Source organism: Hyperolius riggenbachi, chromosome 4, assembly GCF_040937935.1.
Source record: "Hyperolius riggenbachi isolate aHypRig1 chromosome 4, aHypRig1.pri, whole genome shotgun sequence".
Lineage (NCBI taxonomy): Eukaryota > Metazoa > Chordata > Amphibia > Anura > Hyperoliidae > Hyperolius > Hyperolius riggenbachi.
The window spans coordinates 240,408,776-240,429,608 of NC_090649.1; the positions used below are offsets into that span (position 1 = coordinate 240,408,776).

Sequence of the window (20,833 nt, forward strand, 5' to 3'; positions counted from 1 at the left end):
CCCAACCACGAGGCGCTCCCCCGCTGCACGGAGGGGGATTTGGGGGTGAAGGGACCCCCGTTAAGCCGCGGGATAGCGGCGGTTTAGCAGGGGCACACGTGCCCCTGCTATCTAGGAGGTCTGAAGCGAGATTTATTCTCGCTTCAGACTCTCTTTAACCTCTCAGAAAGGTTTGACAGAAAATGTTTTTTTCTGCATATTCATTTGATTTATCTACTTTTTATGTTTAGCACTGAAAGTAGGGATTTCATTCTTGTCAATAAACATATGGCATATTACAAATATTTCAGTGTATTTTGGTTCTCCACATAGTAGTTTTTTATGAGTGCAGCAGAGACTTGCTTTACTATTGTCGTAAACAGAATCAAAGTCCCTGGACTTGGTGATTGATAATTGGGCCCGGTTGTTATTTGTGAAACTATATTTACTGCATTGTAGCAAAAGACCATCCTTAGACTTCCAAAGCTTGTTAGTAAAACCAGTAAGTGGAGCCCTACACAAATTACATGGTTTAATTTATGATACTTCTTACTGATTTAAAATAAATACAATTAAAAATACAAAGACATTAAAAAATAATTACACCAAAGCCGAAATACATTTTATCGTAGATGTTAAAATATGTGAAGTATCTTGTGTACTTATTTTTTATTTATTTTTTATTACTTAGTCTTTTTTTAAACTTACTCTTAACTTAGTTAACTAAATTTGTGTTTGCAAACAAGATACTCATGTCACATCTTATGCTGTATAAGAAGCTTTTATGGAGAGATTTACTAGCCAGTAATAAACAATTAGAAACTTGATATTAAAAGCAACAATAAGCCCAGTAACTCTACTGTAAGGCTTTACTGAAGTCCTCTTTCTGATTTCAGCCCATGATCAGTACATGGCTCTTCATGTGGCCAGCAGGGTGACGTGACAGGATTAGATGCAGATCTCAGCTCAGTGCGGGTAGTATTCATATTCTGACACTTTTAAACCGCAAGCTGCAAAAGTGCCATACAGCACACAACGTTCTCACGGCAGCTTCCAAACTGGTTAAAGGGAGACCAACGTACATCAAGGTAATGGCTTGTGTGGTATTCAATGATAATGTATTTTTCATTTTCTTATGTACACTTACATTGATTTAAAGTATTTACATTTTAATATTTTAAGAAAATGTAGTTTGAGTAAATACAATAAAGTACATAGATTATGCACAAAAATAAAATGAAATACAAAAGGTCTCTTGTACAGTAGGATATAAACTGTTAGTAAATAAATGTACTCTTTATTAGAGATATAAAGAGAAATACAAAGACAGAGACAGACCGATATCAAAAGTAATAAGAACAGTAGTCTACTGTATGTACTGCATATACACAAATACATAGAAATGGATAGATAGATAGATAGATAGATAGATAGATAGATAGATAGATAGATAGATAGATAGATAGATAGTAAAGCAGCAAACCCTTACCTCTGCCATTGGCTTTTCATACACATCTTCGCCTATGGATTTCTCCTTTGCGAGTATGGCATCTCTGTGTAGCACCCTCAGTACATCCTCCGGAGCTGAAAACCCATAATGAGCTTCTAAAACTCCGGGTTTAGTTTTCTCTGTCTTTAACATATGGATAACATCCTCCCTAGCCTGTGGGAACGTAACATGATACGATTAGAGGAGCTGCAGATTATATAACACACACTTACATCATTCCTGATAAATTGACATTTGGTACATGAGCTAAAGCCATCGGCTAGTTCAACAAGAACCTCTTCTGTCATATACTTCATATTGCCAAAAACAGATTGCTCGTGTGATATTACATGACATGTTGCTAGGAAGCACCTATGTGTATAATCCACACACAGCTCCCCGTAGTCTTTACCTCATCAAATCAGTATCTCGTTCACACATTACACAACTCCATGGGAATCTTTTACTAAATAAAACACCTGTGCAGTCAGGCTCTCAAGCAATTAGCCATTCCCTGACTGATGAGCTGATTACTAGTTCTAGTATATTAGAGCAACACCTTTTCAGTGAGTCACTGCCCTGGAGCAATTATACAGCACAATAGTCAGGAGAACCTATCACACAGGTCCTTTGCTTATTGAGAAGAGTCCATTCCAATAATAAAAAAGAGAGAACAATCAAGCATAATTTAGCATATTCAGAAAATGAAAGGTATGCTATACTATGAACAAGTATTTCAGATGGTTCATCAATAAGACATAGCATAGAAAATGGAAATTAAGAATCCCCATGTCAAAATAGCATTAAAGCGGACCTGAACTCAGAACATCCTCTTTGCTCTAAAAGATACACAACAGCATAATAACCTTTAAAGAAAAAACTTTGTTACAGCTGATACAAATCCTCAAATAAATCTGCACGGTTTCTACTTCTTGATTTATGGACCCAGACATATTGTTAACAGCCTGTGCTTTCAAATGAGCTTATCTTCCATCTCTGCCTTGGCAGTCATGTGACACAGGTGAGAGATCAAATTACAACGTGTGATTAGACACAAATGAGGGGGCATTAAACAGACTAAACTTTCTAAATACATACAGGGTGCATTTCTTTATGTTTCCTTCTATCCTGTGCAAGAGTTCAGGTCCACTTTAAAGTACTTTGCCTTTTCATTTTATTTTTGGGCAGGATAAGGAAGGATTCAAATGCAATTTTTATCGAAACTGCAAAATGGCGCAGGGAAATTTGGGCGCACCATGCATCATCATAGGATGCAATGTGAATTATGGCTATAGCGGTGCTCACACAGTAATTTAGGTGCTGTCGAAAGCAGGAGCCCAAATTACTTTAAAAACAGCGTAATTCGCCCCGCCAGCACTATTTTGGAAGCCAAATTATGTCTTAACCTCTGAGTCCATGGTGACAAGAAGAGGGAATAGTAATTAATGCCACTGGGACTTTTGCAGGAGCAAGGTGAGCCAAATGGAGACACCCTAACTCCAAATTAAAAAGAAAGGGATTTGGGCAGAGGTCTTGAGACTTGGAGGTGTCACCGTTATTTTTCCTTTTAAAATTAAAAGCAGACATAATGAACTTGAAAGGAAAATGATACAAAAATGCTTGGTCACACCATAATCATATCCTGTCTTGACTACTGCAACATTATGCTCTGTGGCCTACCTACTAACAGACTGGCACCTCTCCAACCCATTCTCAGTTCTACTGCTTACCTCATCTATCTCTCCTACTTGTACTTGTCTAATGCTGTGCTTCTTGGGCAATCTCTAAACTGCCTACCAGTAAGCAGGAGAATCCAGCTTAAACTGTTAACTAGCACTTTCAAAGCACTCCATAACCCCCCCCCCCCCCCCCCCCCCCCATACATTTCCATCAGATATCAACCACACAACAATCTGCTCTCTGCACACAAAACTCTATCCTCCACTATCGTCATCTCTTCCACTCTTGTACTGTGAAGATCTCTCACAGGATTCGCTCCCCTTTCATTTGTACCACGCCCGCCATGTTCTGAGAACTGAGAATGTCAAAGTCACCTCTTCAAACAAGCATATAACTTGTCATAATAATTACCCAGACATTTATCCACATCTGTTTCTGTAAACCAGCTGTAATGTAACCTACTGCACCCCTGGCAATAGTTGTGTAAGTGATCCTTGCGTTTACAAACCCTTCCTCTTTAGATTGTAAGCCCACAAGGGCAGGGCCCTCCCCCTACTGCTTTCTTTTTTTTTTTTGCTGTAATGTCTTTGCCTAGTGTGGACTGACATTGTTGGATGTGTTATTGTAATTTGTATACATACTCTGATTCCAAAAAATTCAAAAATTAGCACTAGAACACATACTTATTATAGGAGCAGTGGGCTAGTGTCCATGTAATGTCAATTTTTGTTCACAATGTGCTATGTGAAAAAATTTGGACCACCCATGACCACACCCATATTCTGGTGCAGGCCACACCCATTTTCTGGCTGGAGTGCCCAAAAGTGCCCTGGATTTCTTGGGATCCTAGCAACGCCCCTGCAAGCTTGCATGTCCACATTCTGTAAGTTCAGATATTTGCTTGCCAGACATCAGGTTTGATCAGTTCACGACACTAGCTATAGGTTAGGGCTAGATTACATGATTTAGCTAATTTGCAGGATAATAGCTAACTGTTCTCTAGGTGTCTAAATTAATAAAAGCTGTGATGAGTTGCAATCCTGGGTAATTCACTGCAATGCAGAAGACAATCCCAGTGGTGGATCCATGGCCCATAGTGTTGCTCTACATCAAGCAGAAAAATACTTGCGGTTTGAGCCATGCCAATACAGTGCCGTTGAAATGTATCAATTTGAGTTTGCTGTGCATGGTATTAATCGATCACTATCCAATTGAACTCCAATCAAATAGGGCTTGGTGTATTCGACCATAATAAACTTGTGCACAGTTAGCTTACAGAGCACAGAGCAGAAACACATCTTACAGTAATAAAGTCAGTAAGATAACAAGTATTATCTGAAAAAAAAAAAATCTTCTGGTCTTGTATAGTGGCACGCAGTTAATTAAAAAATTTGAAAGAGTCAGATAGTAATAAGGCAGACTCCTACCTTATGTGAAAATTAAAATTGTTAGTATAATGGTGCGTGAGAAATGCCATTTGCAATGTGTGGGATGCACAACCAGGTCACTGCAAGTCTGGAGTGCAAACCACATTTGTGCAGGAGCCAATTAATTTAATTGCATGTAAGTTACCACCACCAGAAGGATTCCTGGGGGTTAGCTATTTTAGCTTAAGTGCCATTTTAATAATTCTGGTTGATTTATCGTTTTGGATGCGTCCCACCCTTAGGCCAGCTTCACACTACAGATTGGCGACCGCACCACACTTCAAGTCCCCCGCAGAAAAACCGTCAGTCTCTCATCAAAGACCGCAGTATTTCTGCAAAAAAAAATTTCCCGTCTACATTCTAGTTCCTGGAAGCGTCATTGTATGCGTCCAGGACTTTTTTGACTGTGGCCATCTTGTGGCCAAATAGTAAACTACACCCACATACATTTTTTAATAAATAAATACATTAAATTACATTTAACAATTAGCTGTTTACTTCCCCACACCAAAAATTACCCAAATAAAAAATGCATCTTTATTTCCAAATAAAATATCGGCGCCATACATTGTGATAGGTACATAATTTAAATGGTGTTATAAGCGGGACAAATAGGCAAATAAAATACATGGGTTTTAATTACAGTAACATGTATTCATTTCAAACTATGATGGCCAAAAACAGTGGTGCTCATCTGAGCTAGGATATCCGAGGTACTCGGATATTCTAGCTCTTTTTTCACTATTCGAGCTCGAATACCGGACTCGAATAGTATTAGCTATCCGGGCTGTGCTATCCGAGCGCACTCAGATAGCAAGCAGCTATCCGGAGATATCCTAGCTATCCAAGCTCGGATAACGTCACGAGCTCGGATAGCGTCACATCTGACGTCACCTCGAGTCCTCACAAGCGAATCAGAGGGCTCCCAGCCCTCTGACTGCAGCCAATCACAGAGGGGGAGCCTGGCCAAGCCCCCCTCTATAAATAGCGGACGCCATCTTGCCTCACTCGTCCTGCGTGCGACTTACTGACTAACTACTGAGAGACTGCTCCAGTGCGTTTTGTCTGTGTGCAAGTGCATTTATATTGTTCTAAACCAAGCGTTTTTACACTCCAACACTTGATCTTGAACTGTATTGCTTTGTATTGTAGATAGATTGTATTTTAGGCAGTTTAGTTTGTGTGATTACTAGGGACTAGGGAGGGAGACAGTCTGTCACTGGTGCTGCTGCAGCCAGCAGCTAGGCCCTGTGCCTAGGCAAGGCAGCCTGCCCTGCTCTGTGCTCTAGTCTCTAGTTACCTTACCTGTGCTCTCACTGGTCCTACTCTACTCCTGTACTACTACTTCTGTGTTAGATAGATTATTGTACTATTTTGTAGTTAGCAAGGCCCAGCTTTACTGCTATACCTGTCCTGTATCTGCTCTCTGTAATCTAGTCACACCTGTTCTATTATTTAGCTAGATTCTTCTATTGTTTAGTTATTAGTACTGTAGTGTACTCTAGTCTGTGTATAGGGACCGTCCGTCACCGCGTTACCTAGGGTCTTTGTGTGCGCAGTGCACGTCTGCGCTGTCCGCACCCTCTCGTTAGTGCTACACCCGTCCTATTTTTTTCTATTACTTCTATTGTGTATTTGCTGACTTGTACTGTAGTCTGTGTATAGGGACACCATAAGTCAGCGTCAGCTAGGGTCTTTGTGTGCGCAGTGCACGTCTGCGCTGTCCGCACCCTCTTGTTAGTGCTACACCCGTCCTATTGTTTCTATTACTTCTATTGTGTATTTGCTGACTTGTACTGTAGTCTGTGTATAGGGACACCGTCAGTCAGCGTCAGCTAGGGTCTTTGTGTGCGCACTGCGCACTCTCTCGTTAGCGCTACACCGATCTCTGCTGTAGAGTACACCTGTCCGTCACCTCACACACCCACCACCACCAGTCCCACCCCATTAAAGTACCCCACTTGTCCCACCCGCCTTTACATACATAAGTTTTTTTTTCATTTGTATAATATTAAAAATATACGATGTCTGGCACTGGCAGCCGCGGTTTGGGCAGGGGCTGCAAGGGCAGCAAGGGCATCGCCAAGAAAGGAGGTCGTGGGCGTGGCAGCCGCGCCACCACCACCATGCGCAGTTCTGCGTCTGCACCAGTGGCTATTCCGCCATTAGCCACTGGCCGTGGACGCCTTGGCCGCCCAACAGCTGGGAGTCACGCTGCAGAGACACAGCAGCAGCAGCAGCGTGTGGCGCAGATGTTCCTCCCACCGCCAGGTCGTAGCCGTCCTATTGAGGAGAAGGACGCAGACTCTGTAGTGGAACTGATGGTGGATGAGCAGGCCACCATTAGCTCTGGAACCGAGTCCTCCACCCCCGCCACCACTCCTGTTCGCAAGAGCAGCAGCAGCCGACCAGAACTGCCTGGGGAGGAGGAGGAGGAGTGCAGTTCTCCAGCCCCAGCGGGCGACACCAGCACCCTGTCACTCAGCACCTTCTTATCCCCAAGCGCAGTGGGGTTATGGAATGCTGTTGCGGCAGAATTGGAGGAGGAAGGAATGCTCATGGGGACTGTCCATCCGCCCATGCATGCAGAAGGGGAGTTTGTGGGATCCCAGCAGGACATGTTTGCGGAGAGGGAGGATGATGATGACAGGGTGAAGGACAGAGACTGGGTGCCAGGTCCTGGGAGTGGGGATGTCATCAGCTCTGAGGAGGAGGAGAAGGATGCGTCTGTGGGCCTTGCTAGAAGGATCAGCATCGCAGGCATGGGCAGGATCACAAGTGGGCATGGTATACAGGCCACACAGCGTGCTGATCCGGAGACGAGTTCTGCCAGTGTCACCACCAGTCGCACCAAGAACCCCCCCTCCAACCACCACAGGGAGACCAGCGGCAGCCAGGGGCATAGCAATAGGGGGTGCAGCGGTAGCAAACGCATCGGGGCCCTTGGGCCAGAGGGGCCCCGAAGGGCCCTCCCTCAACTTCAGAATTAGCTCTATATTGGTCCTGTGCTCATAATAATATGTATAGTAGTAATTATTAACAAACTGTTCCCCACCCTCTTCTTGCACCTCTGACACTGTAGTTGCCATTGGCAGGTTTTGGTGTGCTGTATCAATTGTTATGTATAGAGTGCTTGGGGGCCCCAATGTAAAACTTGCATCGGGGCCCACAGCTCCTTTGCTACGCCACTGGCGGCAGCAGCACCTTCCAGCCGAAGGGGCAACTTCACCTCCCCAATATGGAATTTTTTCACCCTGCCATATATGGAGTGCAAGTATGCCACCTGCAACTAGTGCCGCAAGCAGCTCAGTAGAGGGAAGGAGCCCTCTGAGTTTGGTACCACCTCTCTGGTCAACCATCTTGCAGGGAAACACTTTCATGAGCATGAGGAGTTCGTGAAGTTGAAGGAAGCTGACAGGGGCAGTGGCAGTGGCAGACCCGCCACCACTGCGAAGCCGTCGGCAGCAGCCACCCGCCCTCCTCCACCTCCTCCAGCAGCACCAGCAGGAGTGCGTCAGAAACGCACTGCTCCTCTTCCCTCTGCAACTCCTGCTGCCGACACTGAGGCCTGTTCTGGCAGCCAGTCCTCAGTGGCCTCCTCTGCTTCCTCCAGTGATTCCCGTGCCAGCAAAAGGCGTCGCCAGACCCTGCTCAGCGACACCTTCCAGGGGGTGGTCAGGGTTCTGCCTCCCAGCAGCCGTCACGTGCGTCAGCTGAACGGCTTGCTGGCACAGGCCATGTGCTCCCAACTCCTGCCCTATTCCCTTGTGCAGGAGGGGAGCGACATGCGTGCGCTCCTGATGTGTGCAGCCCCCGATTGGCCAATCCCCAGCTGACATTTTTTCACACGCACGGCCATCCCTGCACTTCACCGCTCTGTGATGGCCAATGTCGGGAGAGGGCTGGAGCACGCGGTGGGTCAACGGGTCCACGTCACCATGGACTCGTGGAGCAGCCGGTTTGGGACAGGCCGCTATCTGTCCTTCACCGCGCATTGGGTCAGCTTGGTGGAAGGGGGTGAGGATGGGGGAGCAGCATCGGGCACTGTCAGAGCAGCAGCAGCACCAACAACGCAGTGGGTGATGCCACCATGCAGGGTCAGCGGAATTGCAGCAGGTTCCTCTAATCCGCTTCCATCCTCCGGCACACCAGCCCAAACCCCCCGCCTCAGCAGCAGCGTGAAGCCCCGCCACTGCCAAGCGCTGCTGGAATTGGTCAGCCTGGGGAAGACCAAACTGACGGCGAACCATGTCCTGGCCAAACTCCGAGAGCAGGAGAGGAATTGGCTGACCCCCAGAGGCCTCAGAGTCGGAGAGGTGGTGTCCGACAATGGGGCAAACCTGGTTGCTGCAATCAGCAGGGGAGACCTGACCCACATCCCCTGCCTGGCGCACGTCCTGAACCTGGTAGTCCAAAAGTTCCTGCGGACCTACCAGGGGATGGACCGACTCCTTGAGGCGGCAAGGAAGGTTGTGCGTCATTTCCGGCTCTCGCTTGCAGCCGTAGCGAGCATGGAAGAGGTGCAGAAGGAGCTGCACCTGCCACAGCACCGGCTCATGATCGATGTTCCAACTCGCTGGAACTCCACCCTGGCGATGTTGGAGCGTCTGGTTGAACAGAGGCAGGCTGTCAGCCAGTACCTTGCACGAGCAACAGTTGCCTCCATCACTGCAACTGGGCGTGCCGCCACCAACCTCCCGTCCATCATCTCCATGGAGGACTGGGGGCACATGCAGCAGGTGTGCTCAGTCCTGGCACCTTTCCTGCAGGCCACCAACATGGTAAGCAGGGACCATGCAATGGTGTGCGAGTGGGTACCCTTGGTGTGTGTGCTGGACAGGGCCCTGTATGCACTGCTGGAAGAGGGAGCGGCAGCCTTGGACCAGCAGGAGCTGCAGGCAGCTTCACAGGCCACCTCTGAGGAGGAGGGCTTGGAGTTGGTGGAGGTCCCTGACCTTGCTGCTGATGAGGGGGAGCAGCAGAGCGCAGCTGGAGTGTTGCGGGGGTGGAGAGAGGGTGAGGTGGAGGAGGCAGAGGAAGAGGACAGCACTGTCGGCTCTGGGGCTGCCGATGATGTGCCAACAGACGTGGCCAGACTCTTCCCAATGGCAGCACACATGCTGAGGTGCCTGCGCAAGGACCCAAGGGTGATCCAGATGAAGCAGAGGGAGGACATCTGGATCTGCATGATGCTGGACCCACGTCTGAAGGGGAAGCTTAGCCAGTTCCTGCCTGCAGGAGGAGACCATGCGCAACAAATGAGTGATTTGCAGCTGTCCCTTGTTGAGCGCCTTCGAGGAAGCCTTCCCTCAGACATCCACCCCCACTGTCCAGCCAGCACATAGGCAGCAGCAGGTGCCTGCATCCACCAGCAGCAAGCGCACGCGCACCACAGACCTGCTGTCTCTGACCCAAGAGCTCTACATGAGTGTAGAGCTGCCAAGGACTAGAGAGGAGGTGCCTGCAGCAGAATCCTTCTCCAGTCACAGGCAGCGCTTGACCCGCATGGTGGCTGACTACATGGGGTCCTTCAGCGGGCTTGACAGCGTGGCCCCTGTTGATCCCATGGAGTATTGGGTCAAGCACCTGCCGATCTGGAGCGAGCTTGCGCAGTACGCCCTGGAAGTGCTCTCCTGCCCCCCTTCCAGCGTACTGTCAGAGCGTTGCTTCAGTGCAGCCGGTGGAGTCGTCACTGAGAAGCGATCTCGTCTGTCTCACAAGTCTGTGGACAGACTGACGTTTCTCAAAATGAACCAGGCTTGGGTGGAAGGCGAATTCCTGGCCCCTGTTGTCGGCGAGAGGGGGACATGAAGTGGCGCACACACATTACACCTGCTGCTGCTGTATTTCTTCCTGCTGTCTGTGTCACCAATGCCAGGGAACACATTACAACATGCTGCTGCCCATGCGCCACCAGCTATTACGCTCAAAAATAGCTGCCTGCCCTGCATTATTTATTTTGGAAAAAATTATTAAATTATTTTAGAGGTGTCCGGGTTGAAAACTGTGCTGTCCCAATTGTGTAATGGACACAATGTGGGCTTCACAACCGCTGTCTGGAACCTCATGCTGTTTATTTACGGCCCTGGAACCACCGCTAGGAACCAGGGCCTATTATGTCTCGCTGCCTGCCCTCCTGCTGCCTGCTGCCAGTCTGCCACACACTCATCCTCCTCACGCTGCCTGCTGTTGTATTTCCTCCTGCTGTCTGTGTCTCCACTGCCAGGGAACACATTACAAGGTGCTGCTGCCCATGCGCCAACAGCTATTACGCTCAGAAATAGCTGCATCCATTTGAAAAAAAATAATAAAAAAAATTGTAATTAAAGCGGAATATAACCCTGCATTTCAACTTTGCTCTAAAGTATTATTTACAGCATATTATATGCAAAAAGCATTTTTTTGTACTTGACCAGCATTGGAAGGGTTAAACACAGAGGTTTAAAGTTCTGTGGAGAGATATGCAGAAGTTCAGATTGTTACATTCTATTTAGTTATATGTATCTATTGATAAATGTTACACACTCTTTGGCTGTCCTCCAAGCTCCTTCTCAGTCAGAGAGATGAGTCACATTCAACACTTAGATACATTTATGTAAACAAAATGTAACTATTTTAGCTTCGGATGCGTCTGCAGAAATCTCCAGGAACTTTAAAGCCCTGTGTAACCCTTCCAATGCTGGTCTAGTAAAAAAAAATGCTGGTTGCATATAATATACTGTAAATAATGTTTTAGAGCAAAGTTGAAATGCAGGGTTATATTCCGCTTTAATTTAGAGGTGTCCGGGTTGAAAACTGTGCTGTCCCAATTGTGTATTGGACACATTGTGGGCTTCACGACCGCTGTCTGGAACCTCATGCTGTTTATTTACGGCCCTGGAACCACCGCTAGGAACCAGGGCCTATTATGTCTCGCTGCCTGCCCTCCTGCTGCCTGCTGCCAAATGCCAGTCTGCCACACACACTCATCCTCCTCACGCTGCCTGCTGCTGTATTTCTTCCTGCTGTCTGTGTCTCCAATGCCAGGGAACACATTACAACGTGCTGCTGCCCATGCGCCACCAGCTATTACGCTCAAAAATAGCTGCCTGCCCTGCATTATTTATTTTGGAAAAAAAAAATTTAAATTATTTTAGCTGCCACACACTCAACCTCCTCACGCTGCCTGCTGCTGTATTTCCTCCTGCTGTCTGTGTCTCCACTTCCAGGGAACACATTACAAGGTGCTGCTGCCCATGCGCCAACAGCTATTACGCTCAAAAACAGCTGCATACATTTGAAAAAAAAAAAAAAATTGTAATTAATTTAGAGGTGTCCGGGTTGAAAACTGTGCAGTCCCAATTGTGTATTGGACACAATGTGGGCTTCACGACCGCTGTCTGGAACCTCATGCTGTGTATTTACGGCCCTGGAACTACCGCTAGGAACCAGGGCCAATTATGTCTCGCTGCCTGCCCTCCTGCCTGCTGCCAGTCTGCCACACACTCAACCTCCTCACGCTGCCTGCTGCTGTATTTCCTCCTGCTGTCTGTGTCTCCACTGCCAGGGAACACATTACAAGGTGCTGCTGCCCATGCGCCAACAGCTATTACGCTCAAAAATAGCTGCATCCATTTGAAAAAAAACCAATTGTAATTAATTTAGAGGTGTGCGGGTTGAAAACTGTGCTGTCCCAATTGTGTATTGGACACAATGTGGGCTTCACGACCGCTGTCTGGAACCTCATGCTGTGTAATAACGGCCCTGGAACCACCCCTAGGAACCAGGGCCTATTATGTCTCGCTGCCTGCCCTCCTGCCTGCTGCCAGTCTGCCACACACTCAACCTCCTCACGCTGCCTGCTGCTGTATTTCCTCCTGCTGTCTGTGTCTCCACTTCCAGGGAACACATTACAAGGTGCTGCTGCCCATGCGCCAACAGCTATTACGCTCCAAAATAGCTGCATCCATTTGAAAAAAAAATTGTAATTAATTTAGAGGTGTCCGGGTTGAAAACTGTGCTGTCCCAATTGTGTATTGGACACAATGTGGGCTTCACGACCGCTGTCTGGGGCTTCACGACCGCTGTCTGGAACCTCATGCTGTGTATTTACGGCCCTGAAACCACCGCTAGGAACCAGGGCCTATTATGTCAGTCACATCACAGATCACACTGTCTGACACACACTCCTCCTCCTCCTGTAGCTGCATTGAGCTTCTTTTGTCTGTGTGCTGCTACCACTGCCAGGGAGAACAGAAGAAGAACTATTTTCTGCTGCCACCTGCCCACCCACTCTCCTACCGACAGCTATTACCACACTACAATAGCTGCAAGCCTGCAACTACTTCCTCCTCCTGCTGATGTCTGTGTTTTACCACCGCCAGGGTACACAGAAAAAGGGGCTGTGGCTTGCAATGTGCCACTACCTACCTATTATGCCATCAACACAAATATATAACTATGGTGTTATTAAAATAACATATTTCCACAAATGAAGTAAAAAAAAAATATTACAAAAGAAAGGAAAACCAAGACACATAATATAATGATAGAGAAGAAGAGGAAAAAGTAGAAGAAGATATAGAAGAAGAAGATATAGAAGAAGAAGATGAAGAAGATATAAAAATAGAAGACGAAGATGAAGAAGATATAGAAGAAGAAGAAGAAGAAAATATAGAAGAAGAAGAAGAAGAAGAAGAAGCTATAGAAGAAGATATAGAAGAAGAAGAAGAAGAAGATATATAACAAGAAGAAAAAGATTTAGAAGAAGAAGAAGAAGAAGAAGATATAGAAGAAGGAGAAGAAGAAGAAGAAGATATAGAAGAAGAAGAAGGTATAGAAGAAGAAGAAGAAGATATAGAAGAAGAAGAAGGTATAGAAGAAGAAGACGAAGAAGATATAGAAGAAGAAGAAGGTATAGAAGAAGAAGATGAAGATCATATAGAAGAAGAAGACGATATAGAAGAAGAAGAAGAAGAGGAAGAAGAAGGTATAGAAGAAGTAAAAGATAATTGAAGAAGATACAAGAAGTAGAAGATGAAGAAGATTCGAGTAGAAGAAGAAGAAAAAGAAGAAGATATAGAAGAAGAAGATGAAGACGACGTAAATGAAGACTTCCAACAACCATTTTGGACACACCTTCTCATGCAAACACTTTTCATGAAGTTAATTTACTATTTTTAAAACCTTTTTTATAACTACTACATCACCACATAATCACTTGATGTTTTTCTTAATAAAAAAGGTGGTTTCATGCATCATTGACCTCCAATACAAGTTTTAAAAGCTATTTAAGGCCAGCTTGAATATTTTACTCGAATACAGACTCGGATAGTGACGTCGGATAGCTGGGGAGCTAATGCATATGACCCTGTCACCGCACCATGGCGGAGGGTCATATGAATGCGGATTTCTGTAATGCTTGCACCTCATCACACCGCTACTATTAGGTGTGCAACCGGCCTTCATGTCCAATTTTAGCTTACTGCACACTTGCCTAGAACTCCAAGATTTCAAATTTAAAAAAGGGTTATTCATCATCCAGCATTTAGGGAAAAATTACAAATGTGACATAGAATACACACTTTATCTGCATGAAAACTAAGTGCTTTTGTAGTTGATCTCGGGATGGTTTGATACTGTGGCATCCTCATGCACATCTCTACAAGCCTACATGCTACATGACTGAAGTATGGCTGAGATTTTAGGTGAGGCATTTAATACTGCTACAAAAAATAGCAACCCGTTGAGTGATAGAAGCACAGGCAGTTCCAACTTTAATCTCTGTACTCTCTGGATTTATGCAAATGTGTCAAAATCAAAGTATGACAGTTCTTTTAATTATACTGAGAGAAACTTTTGGAAGAAAATGTTACTTGTGATGGTAGCTGAGCTTTAAATGGAAACAGTTAAAGAGGCATAAAAATATCTCAGATGACAAACATCTTCAGGGCTCTTAAATATAAAAGCACCAAGCAACAGGTGCAGTGCAGCTCTGAGGCTTAATCAATTTTATTAAAATAATGGATCTTAAAAGGAAAAACTCTAACGAGGTATTAAGAAAAGCCTGAGGCCTGGAACCCACTAGATCATTTTTGTGAGTGTTTAGGGAGCAATTTCAATCACTAGCAACTTCACTAAACGCCCTGCCAATGAAAATGGATGGGACAGAAAGTCGCAATCGCAGGACATGCAGCATTTTGGGAGCATTTTCATTCTAATGGGAAAACGCTCCCAAAATCACTTGCAAAAAGCTATCACAAATCGCTAGCGATTGCGATAGTGCTTTACGCTTTCTAGTGGGTTCCAGGCCTGACTCTGTGGTGGCTGCTGTCAAAAAGGCCCACCTCAACAAAGGATGGAGCCACCTGAGGAGTACATGAATTAAAGGTGTCTGGAAAAAAAGGCACAGGGTTTGCTGCTAGTAGAATATCAGTAAAATTACAAATATTCTACTACTTTATTCTGATAGTAAAATATTGGTAATCTTTACTGATATTTTATTGAATATATCTGCTCAGCTTCCGGTGTGTCGCATTTGCCAACATTGCGGCGGCGGCGCGTTCAGGGTTTCAGCGGCTTTCAGTTGCGGTTGGTGTTTTTCTTCCCCATAGGGAGACATTAGCCGCGGTAGTTAACCACCCCAGGACACTACATGTAGCATCCAGGGTCACCTCGAACACCAGGGAAAGTCGAGATTGGAACGCCGCATTCGCGCAAGCGCTGGTAAAAGCGAGGTACAAACGCTCCCATTCACTTGAGTGAGTCCCGAACGCCAGCGGTAAATGCAGGGCAGATGCCTGTGTGAACTAACCCCCCCCCCCCCCCCCGGTAGTGCCCCCCTCCCCACCAATGTGAGGACCAATGCTCTCCACTCATGCTATGGCCCCTCCTGCCCCCAAAAACAGCGCTGAGCGCCCCCCCCCCCCCCAGATGCAGGGGCTGCAGCCCCTATTGTTACGCCACTGAGTCTAGGGGAATTACTAAGGCAGTTAAAGTTACCCATCCCCCCCAATGCACAGTGTATTTCTAGATTAAACTTTGCAGTCATATGGTCACTGGGCTACTCCAGGACTTCCAAGCAATGTCTGGCACCTCTGGCACTATGGGGAAAGTCTGCTCCCATAATGCTGTGTGGCAGCTACATCATATTACATTGCCACAACACCCATCCCATGATGCTCGGAGGAGGTGGATGAAGAACAGTCCAGAGGTTATGTGACCATAGAAATAAATTAGGTAACTGCATATTATTGTTTTGTAGATGACTTGAATTCCCATTGCATCCAAAAAGAGGGGAGTAAAGATGGCCATACACTTGTTAGATTAGCAGCAGATAGATCATCAGATAGATCTCTGATCTATCTGATATGTTTAGGAACATTTTTTACTAGGAACAGATTTCCAATAGATTTCAGTATCTATTGAAAATCGATCTGATGGCATTTTTTTGCCATCAGATTTGAATTAGGGTCAATGCAAATTGATAAGCAATCTCAGCTGCTCCCAGCCCCTCCTCCTGAGTTTCCTGTTTGCATGATAAGTAGTAGCAGATTTGTATATGATTTGCATCTGAATTGAATGCGAAGTGTGTAGAAAGTCTATATAGGTGCTACACACTGAGCTGGTGGTCATTTCAGATGCAGCCTTAGTGGTATGCGCTGGCGTTCTCCTCGCTGTTCTACCAAATGTAAGTTACACATTTTTTTCTGCTTAGCTGCTCCCGAGGTTTTAAATTTAGGTTAGGTCACTTGCCCGGAGGTCTGCCTCACCGCTGCGCAAGTGTCTAGTATAATATACTTTGCATGCAAACCATATTGGAAGCTAAAGTACCTCCTAGTTTAATAAATGTTAGCACTTGTCTTGGATGCAGGGCATGCATTTTTCAGTCTGGCAGAGGCGGTGTATGCCTGTGCGATTAACCATTTAATTCCAGCATGTGTTTAGGGATGCGCAGCCTTTCCCCCCCACCTTTCCTTAACTTTGTAACTATGTAACTGTCAGGTTAGCTGCTCCCAGCCCCTCCTCCTGAGTTTCCTGTTTGCATGATAAGTAGTAGCAGATTTGCATATGATTTGCATCTGAATTGAATGCGAAGTGTGTAGAAAGTCTATATAGGTGCTACACACTGAGCTGGTGGTCATTTCAGATGCAACCTTAGTGGTATGCGCTGGCGTTCTCCTCGCTGTTCTACCAAATGTAAGTTACACATGTTTTTCTGCTTAGCTGCTCCTGAAGTTTTAAATTTAGGTTAGGTCACTTGCCCAGAGGTCTGCCTCACCGTGGCGCAAGTGTCTAGTATAATATACTTTGCATGCAAACCATATTGGAAGCTAAAGTACCTCCTAGTTTAATAAATGTTAGCACTTGTCTTGGATGCAGGGCATGCATTTTTCAGTCTGGCAGAGGCGGTGTATGCCTGTGCGATTAACCATTCAATTGCAGCATGTGTTTAGGGATGCGCAGCCTTTCCCCCCACCTTTCCTTAACTTTGTAACTATGTAACTGTCAGGTTAGCTGCTCCCAGCCCCTTCTCCTGAGTTTCCTGTTTGCATGATAAGTAGTAGCAGATTTGCATATGATTTGCATCTGAATTGAATGCGAAGTGTGTAGAAAGTCTATATAGGTGCTACACACTGAGCTGGTGGTCATTTCAGATGCAGCCTTAGTGGTATGCGCTGGCGTTCTCCTCGCTGTTCTACCAAATGTAAGTTACACATTTTTTTCTGCTTAGCTGCTCCCGAGGTTTTAAATTTAGGTTAGGTCACTTGCCCGGAGGTCTGCCTCACCGCTGCGCAAGTGTCTAGTATAATATACTTTGCATGCAAACCATATTGGAAGCTAAAGTACCTCCTAGTTTAATAAATGTTAGCACTTGTCTTGGATGCAGGGCATGCATTTTTCAGTCTGGCAGAGGCGGTGTATGCCTGTGCGATTAACCATTCAATTGCAGCATGTGTTTAGGGATGCGCAGCCTTTCCCCCCACCTTTCCTTAACTTTGTAACTATGTAACTGTCAGGTTAGCTGCTCCCAGCCCCTCCTCCTGAGTTTCCTGTTTGCATGATAAGTAGTAGCAGATTTGCATATGATTTGCATCTGAATTGAATGCGAAGTGTGTAGAAAGTCTATATAGGTGCTACACACTGAGCTGGTGGTCATTTCAGATGCAACCTTAGTGGTATGCGCTGGCGTTCTCCTCGCTGTTCTACCAAATGTAAGTTACACATGTTTTTCTGCTTAGCTGCTCCTGAAGTTTTAAATTTAGGTTAGGTCACTTGCCCAGAGGTCTGCCTCACCGTGGCACAAGTGTCTAGTATAATATACTTTGCATGCAAACCATATTGGAAGCTAAAGTACCTCCTAGTTTAATAAATGTTAGCACTTGTCTTGGATGCAGGGCATGCATTTTTCAGTCTGGCAGAGGCGGTGTATGCCTGTGCGATTAACCATTCAATTGCAGCATGTGTTTAGGGATGCGCAGCCTTTCCCCCCACCTTTCCTTAACTTTGTAACTATGTAACTGTCAGGTTAGCTGCTCCCAGCCCCTTCTCCTGAGTTTCCTGTTTGCATGATAAGTAGTAGCAGATTTGCATATGATTTGCATCTGAATTGAATGCGAAGTGTGTAGAAAGTCTATATAGGTGCTACACACTGAGCTGGTGGTCATTTCAGATGCAGCCTTAGTGGTATGCGCTGGCATTCTCCTCGCTGTTCTACTAAATGTAAGTTACACATTTTTTTCTGCTTAGCTGCTCCCGAGGTTTTAAATTTAGGTTAGGTCACTTGCCCGGAGGTCTGCCTCACCGTGGTGCAAGTGTCTAGTATAATATATTTTGCATGCAAACCATATTGGAAGCTAAAGTACCTCCTAGTTTAATAAATGTTAGCACTTGTCTTGGATGCAGGGCATGCATATTTCAGTCTGGCAGAGGCGGTGTATGCCTGTGCGATTAACCATTCAATTGCAGCATGTGTTTAGGGATGCGCAGCCTTTCCCCCCACCTTTCCTTAATCTCAGCAGATAATTTTGTTTTTCCAGCATGTCAGATCGATTGAAATTGATCGAAATCGATCAAAATCAGCCGCAAATCGATCGGGCAATCGATTTGCGATCGGCCGAAAATTGGCTGAGTGTATGGGCCCCTTAAGGGGGAGAGCTGTAGCAAGTTTGCTTATGTCTGGAGTTAGTTTAAATCCACCGCTACTGGTAGCTTTAGACTCGCTCGAGGTTGATCCCATATGAGCTTCTCTAAAGCTGTAAAGTCACTCACAGCTGATTAAGTTATTACTACCAAACTGCAAATTACTTCAGTTAGTAAGTAAGAGATTTAAGAGTTTTATTTTCTAGTTAGCATTTATCAGTAGATTCTCAGTAAGGTTAGGTCCATACTACACATAAAACAGACCATTTTACAAAATGGGAAAAAAGTAGATAAATGGATATTTTGATAATGTTATGTTATCAGACACGAAACAGGGAAAAGACGGAAAGCCCACGATATTGTGGTATACAAATACTCAAAGATTATTTCAAAGTGTGAAGATTGGAATGTTACTCACAAGTGTGGGTCTTGGAGGCATGGTTCAAAGGCAACCACTGTATGAACCGGTGGGGAGAACAAACCAGTCCCAGACCCCACTCGGGTTGAGAAGTCACTTTCTGTAGTGTACTTGGGAAAAAGCTGACACCCCTCCTCCAAGGGTGGAAATAATACTGGTATAGTCAATAGACAGAGGCACCAACAAGTACAAAATGTGCTAAAAACCGTTTAAAAGGGGGAAGCGGTGGATTTAACTCCAAGGTAAGACAAAAATGGTCTCATTTAAAGAGTTGTTCCCAAATACAGTTGTTTTGTTTTTGATTGAAGCTGTTTGTGTCCTTATTTGGCGGTAAGTCCACTGGTACCATCATTTAAACTGTTAGCACATTTTGTATTTGTTGGCACCTCTGTTTATTGACTATACCAATGTTAGCAGACATTTTTGTTTTTAACATATCCATTGTCTATGTTGTTGTAGTGGAGCATAAAGTCTAGTCTTGCATGACTTTTCCAAACACCGCTGTTCCTTCAGACCCCTCCCATGTTAGATCTCCTTTGCTGTTCCTTATCAAAAAGCATGCTACAAGGTACACACCAGATATAAAAGCATATATGGACGAGTGCAGCGAATTGTACATTGGAACGGGTGTGACCATACACATCGCCAATGCAACATAATGTGGACCTAATCTAAGTGGGTTATAACTGTCATAAGAAACAGTGTGCATTTCTTAATGTTCCAACCTCTGATGAAGCTGCTTGCACAGAAGGGACACATAAAAGCAAGGATGTTAACTTGAACATACTTTATAAGTATATATCAAAGGTTAGAGAAAACTATTGTTCCCCCTAAATCCACAGCTATTAAAAAGCTTAAATTAGCACACCATTATAAACCAGAATGTTCTAAAATCAGTCATACAATGTGTCAATATACTGTATATACCTGAGTATAAGTCTAGAAATTTAGGTCTGATTCACCTCATAAAAGTATAGGGGTCGACTTATACTAGAGTCACGGACAACACTGAGCACACCGAGCACTGTGTGTACTAATAGTGACATTCATTTGCAGCAGTTTACCCAGTGGTAAGTGACACTTTGAGAAAAGGAAATGCCAAGAAAACACAGGTCTGAAAGTCCTGGCCACAATAGTTAACAAGGAAGGGGGCAGTGGGGGAAATACTGGGCTGCATAAAAGGGAGTGAATAATTGCAGCACTTGGGGGCCTGAAGGCGGTATTGGCTGCACTTAAGGGACAGGAGGGGTTAATGGCTGCAATACTTTATGCAGGCAGTGCAGATATTAACCCCTCCTGAGCCCCAAGTGCAGCCATTAAGTTTGCTGGGTAGACTTATACTTGAGTCAATAAAAAATTCCAGCTTAAGAGGGTTGAATATTGGAGTTGACTTATATACAAGGTCGACTTTTATTCAAGTATATACGGTAAACTAAGAATGCGGAGATGAAGTACATAATCAAAGTTTAATATCAGTGAAAACTGCATGACAATTTTTTTACGTTCCAGAGCTATTTTTTTAAGTTCCAGAGTAATTATGTTTCCAATAGTGTCAGGAGAAATTCTCCAGTGTCTTCAGAAGGAGCCCATTGCTTTTTGATGCTTCCAAACCCCATATTGGTCCAATTATGTAATACAGTAGAATCTTGTTATAGTAAACTCTGATATAGTAAACCTCTGGCTATAGAAAACGCAGTCCCCAAGTCCCGATCAAATGCC

At 45.1% G+C, this 20,833-nt stretch overlaps 1 protein-coding gene across 3 annotated transcripts in view; it reads right to left on the reverse strand.

Annotated features, from left to right (window-relative positions):
* Positions 1-20,833, reverse strand: part of FILIP1 (filamin A interacting protein 1) — a 236,118-nt gene that overhangs the window by 62,956 nt on the left and 152,329 nt on the right. For all 3 annotated transcript variants that reach the window (XM_068281503.1, XM_068281507.1, XM_068281506.1), the window contains exon 3: positions 1,469-1,642. In XM_068281503.1, the coding sequence (XP_068137604.1) occupies positions 1,469-1,642 (174 nt within the window). The remainder of the gene's footprint in view (positions 1-1,468; positions 1,643-20,833) is intronic.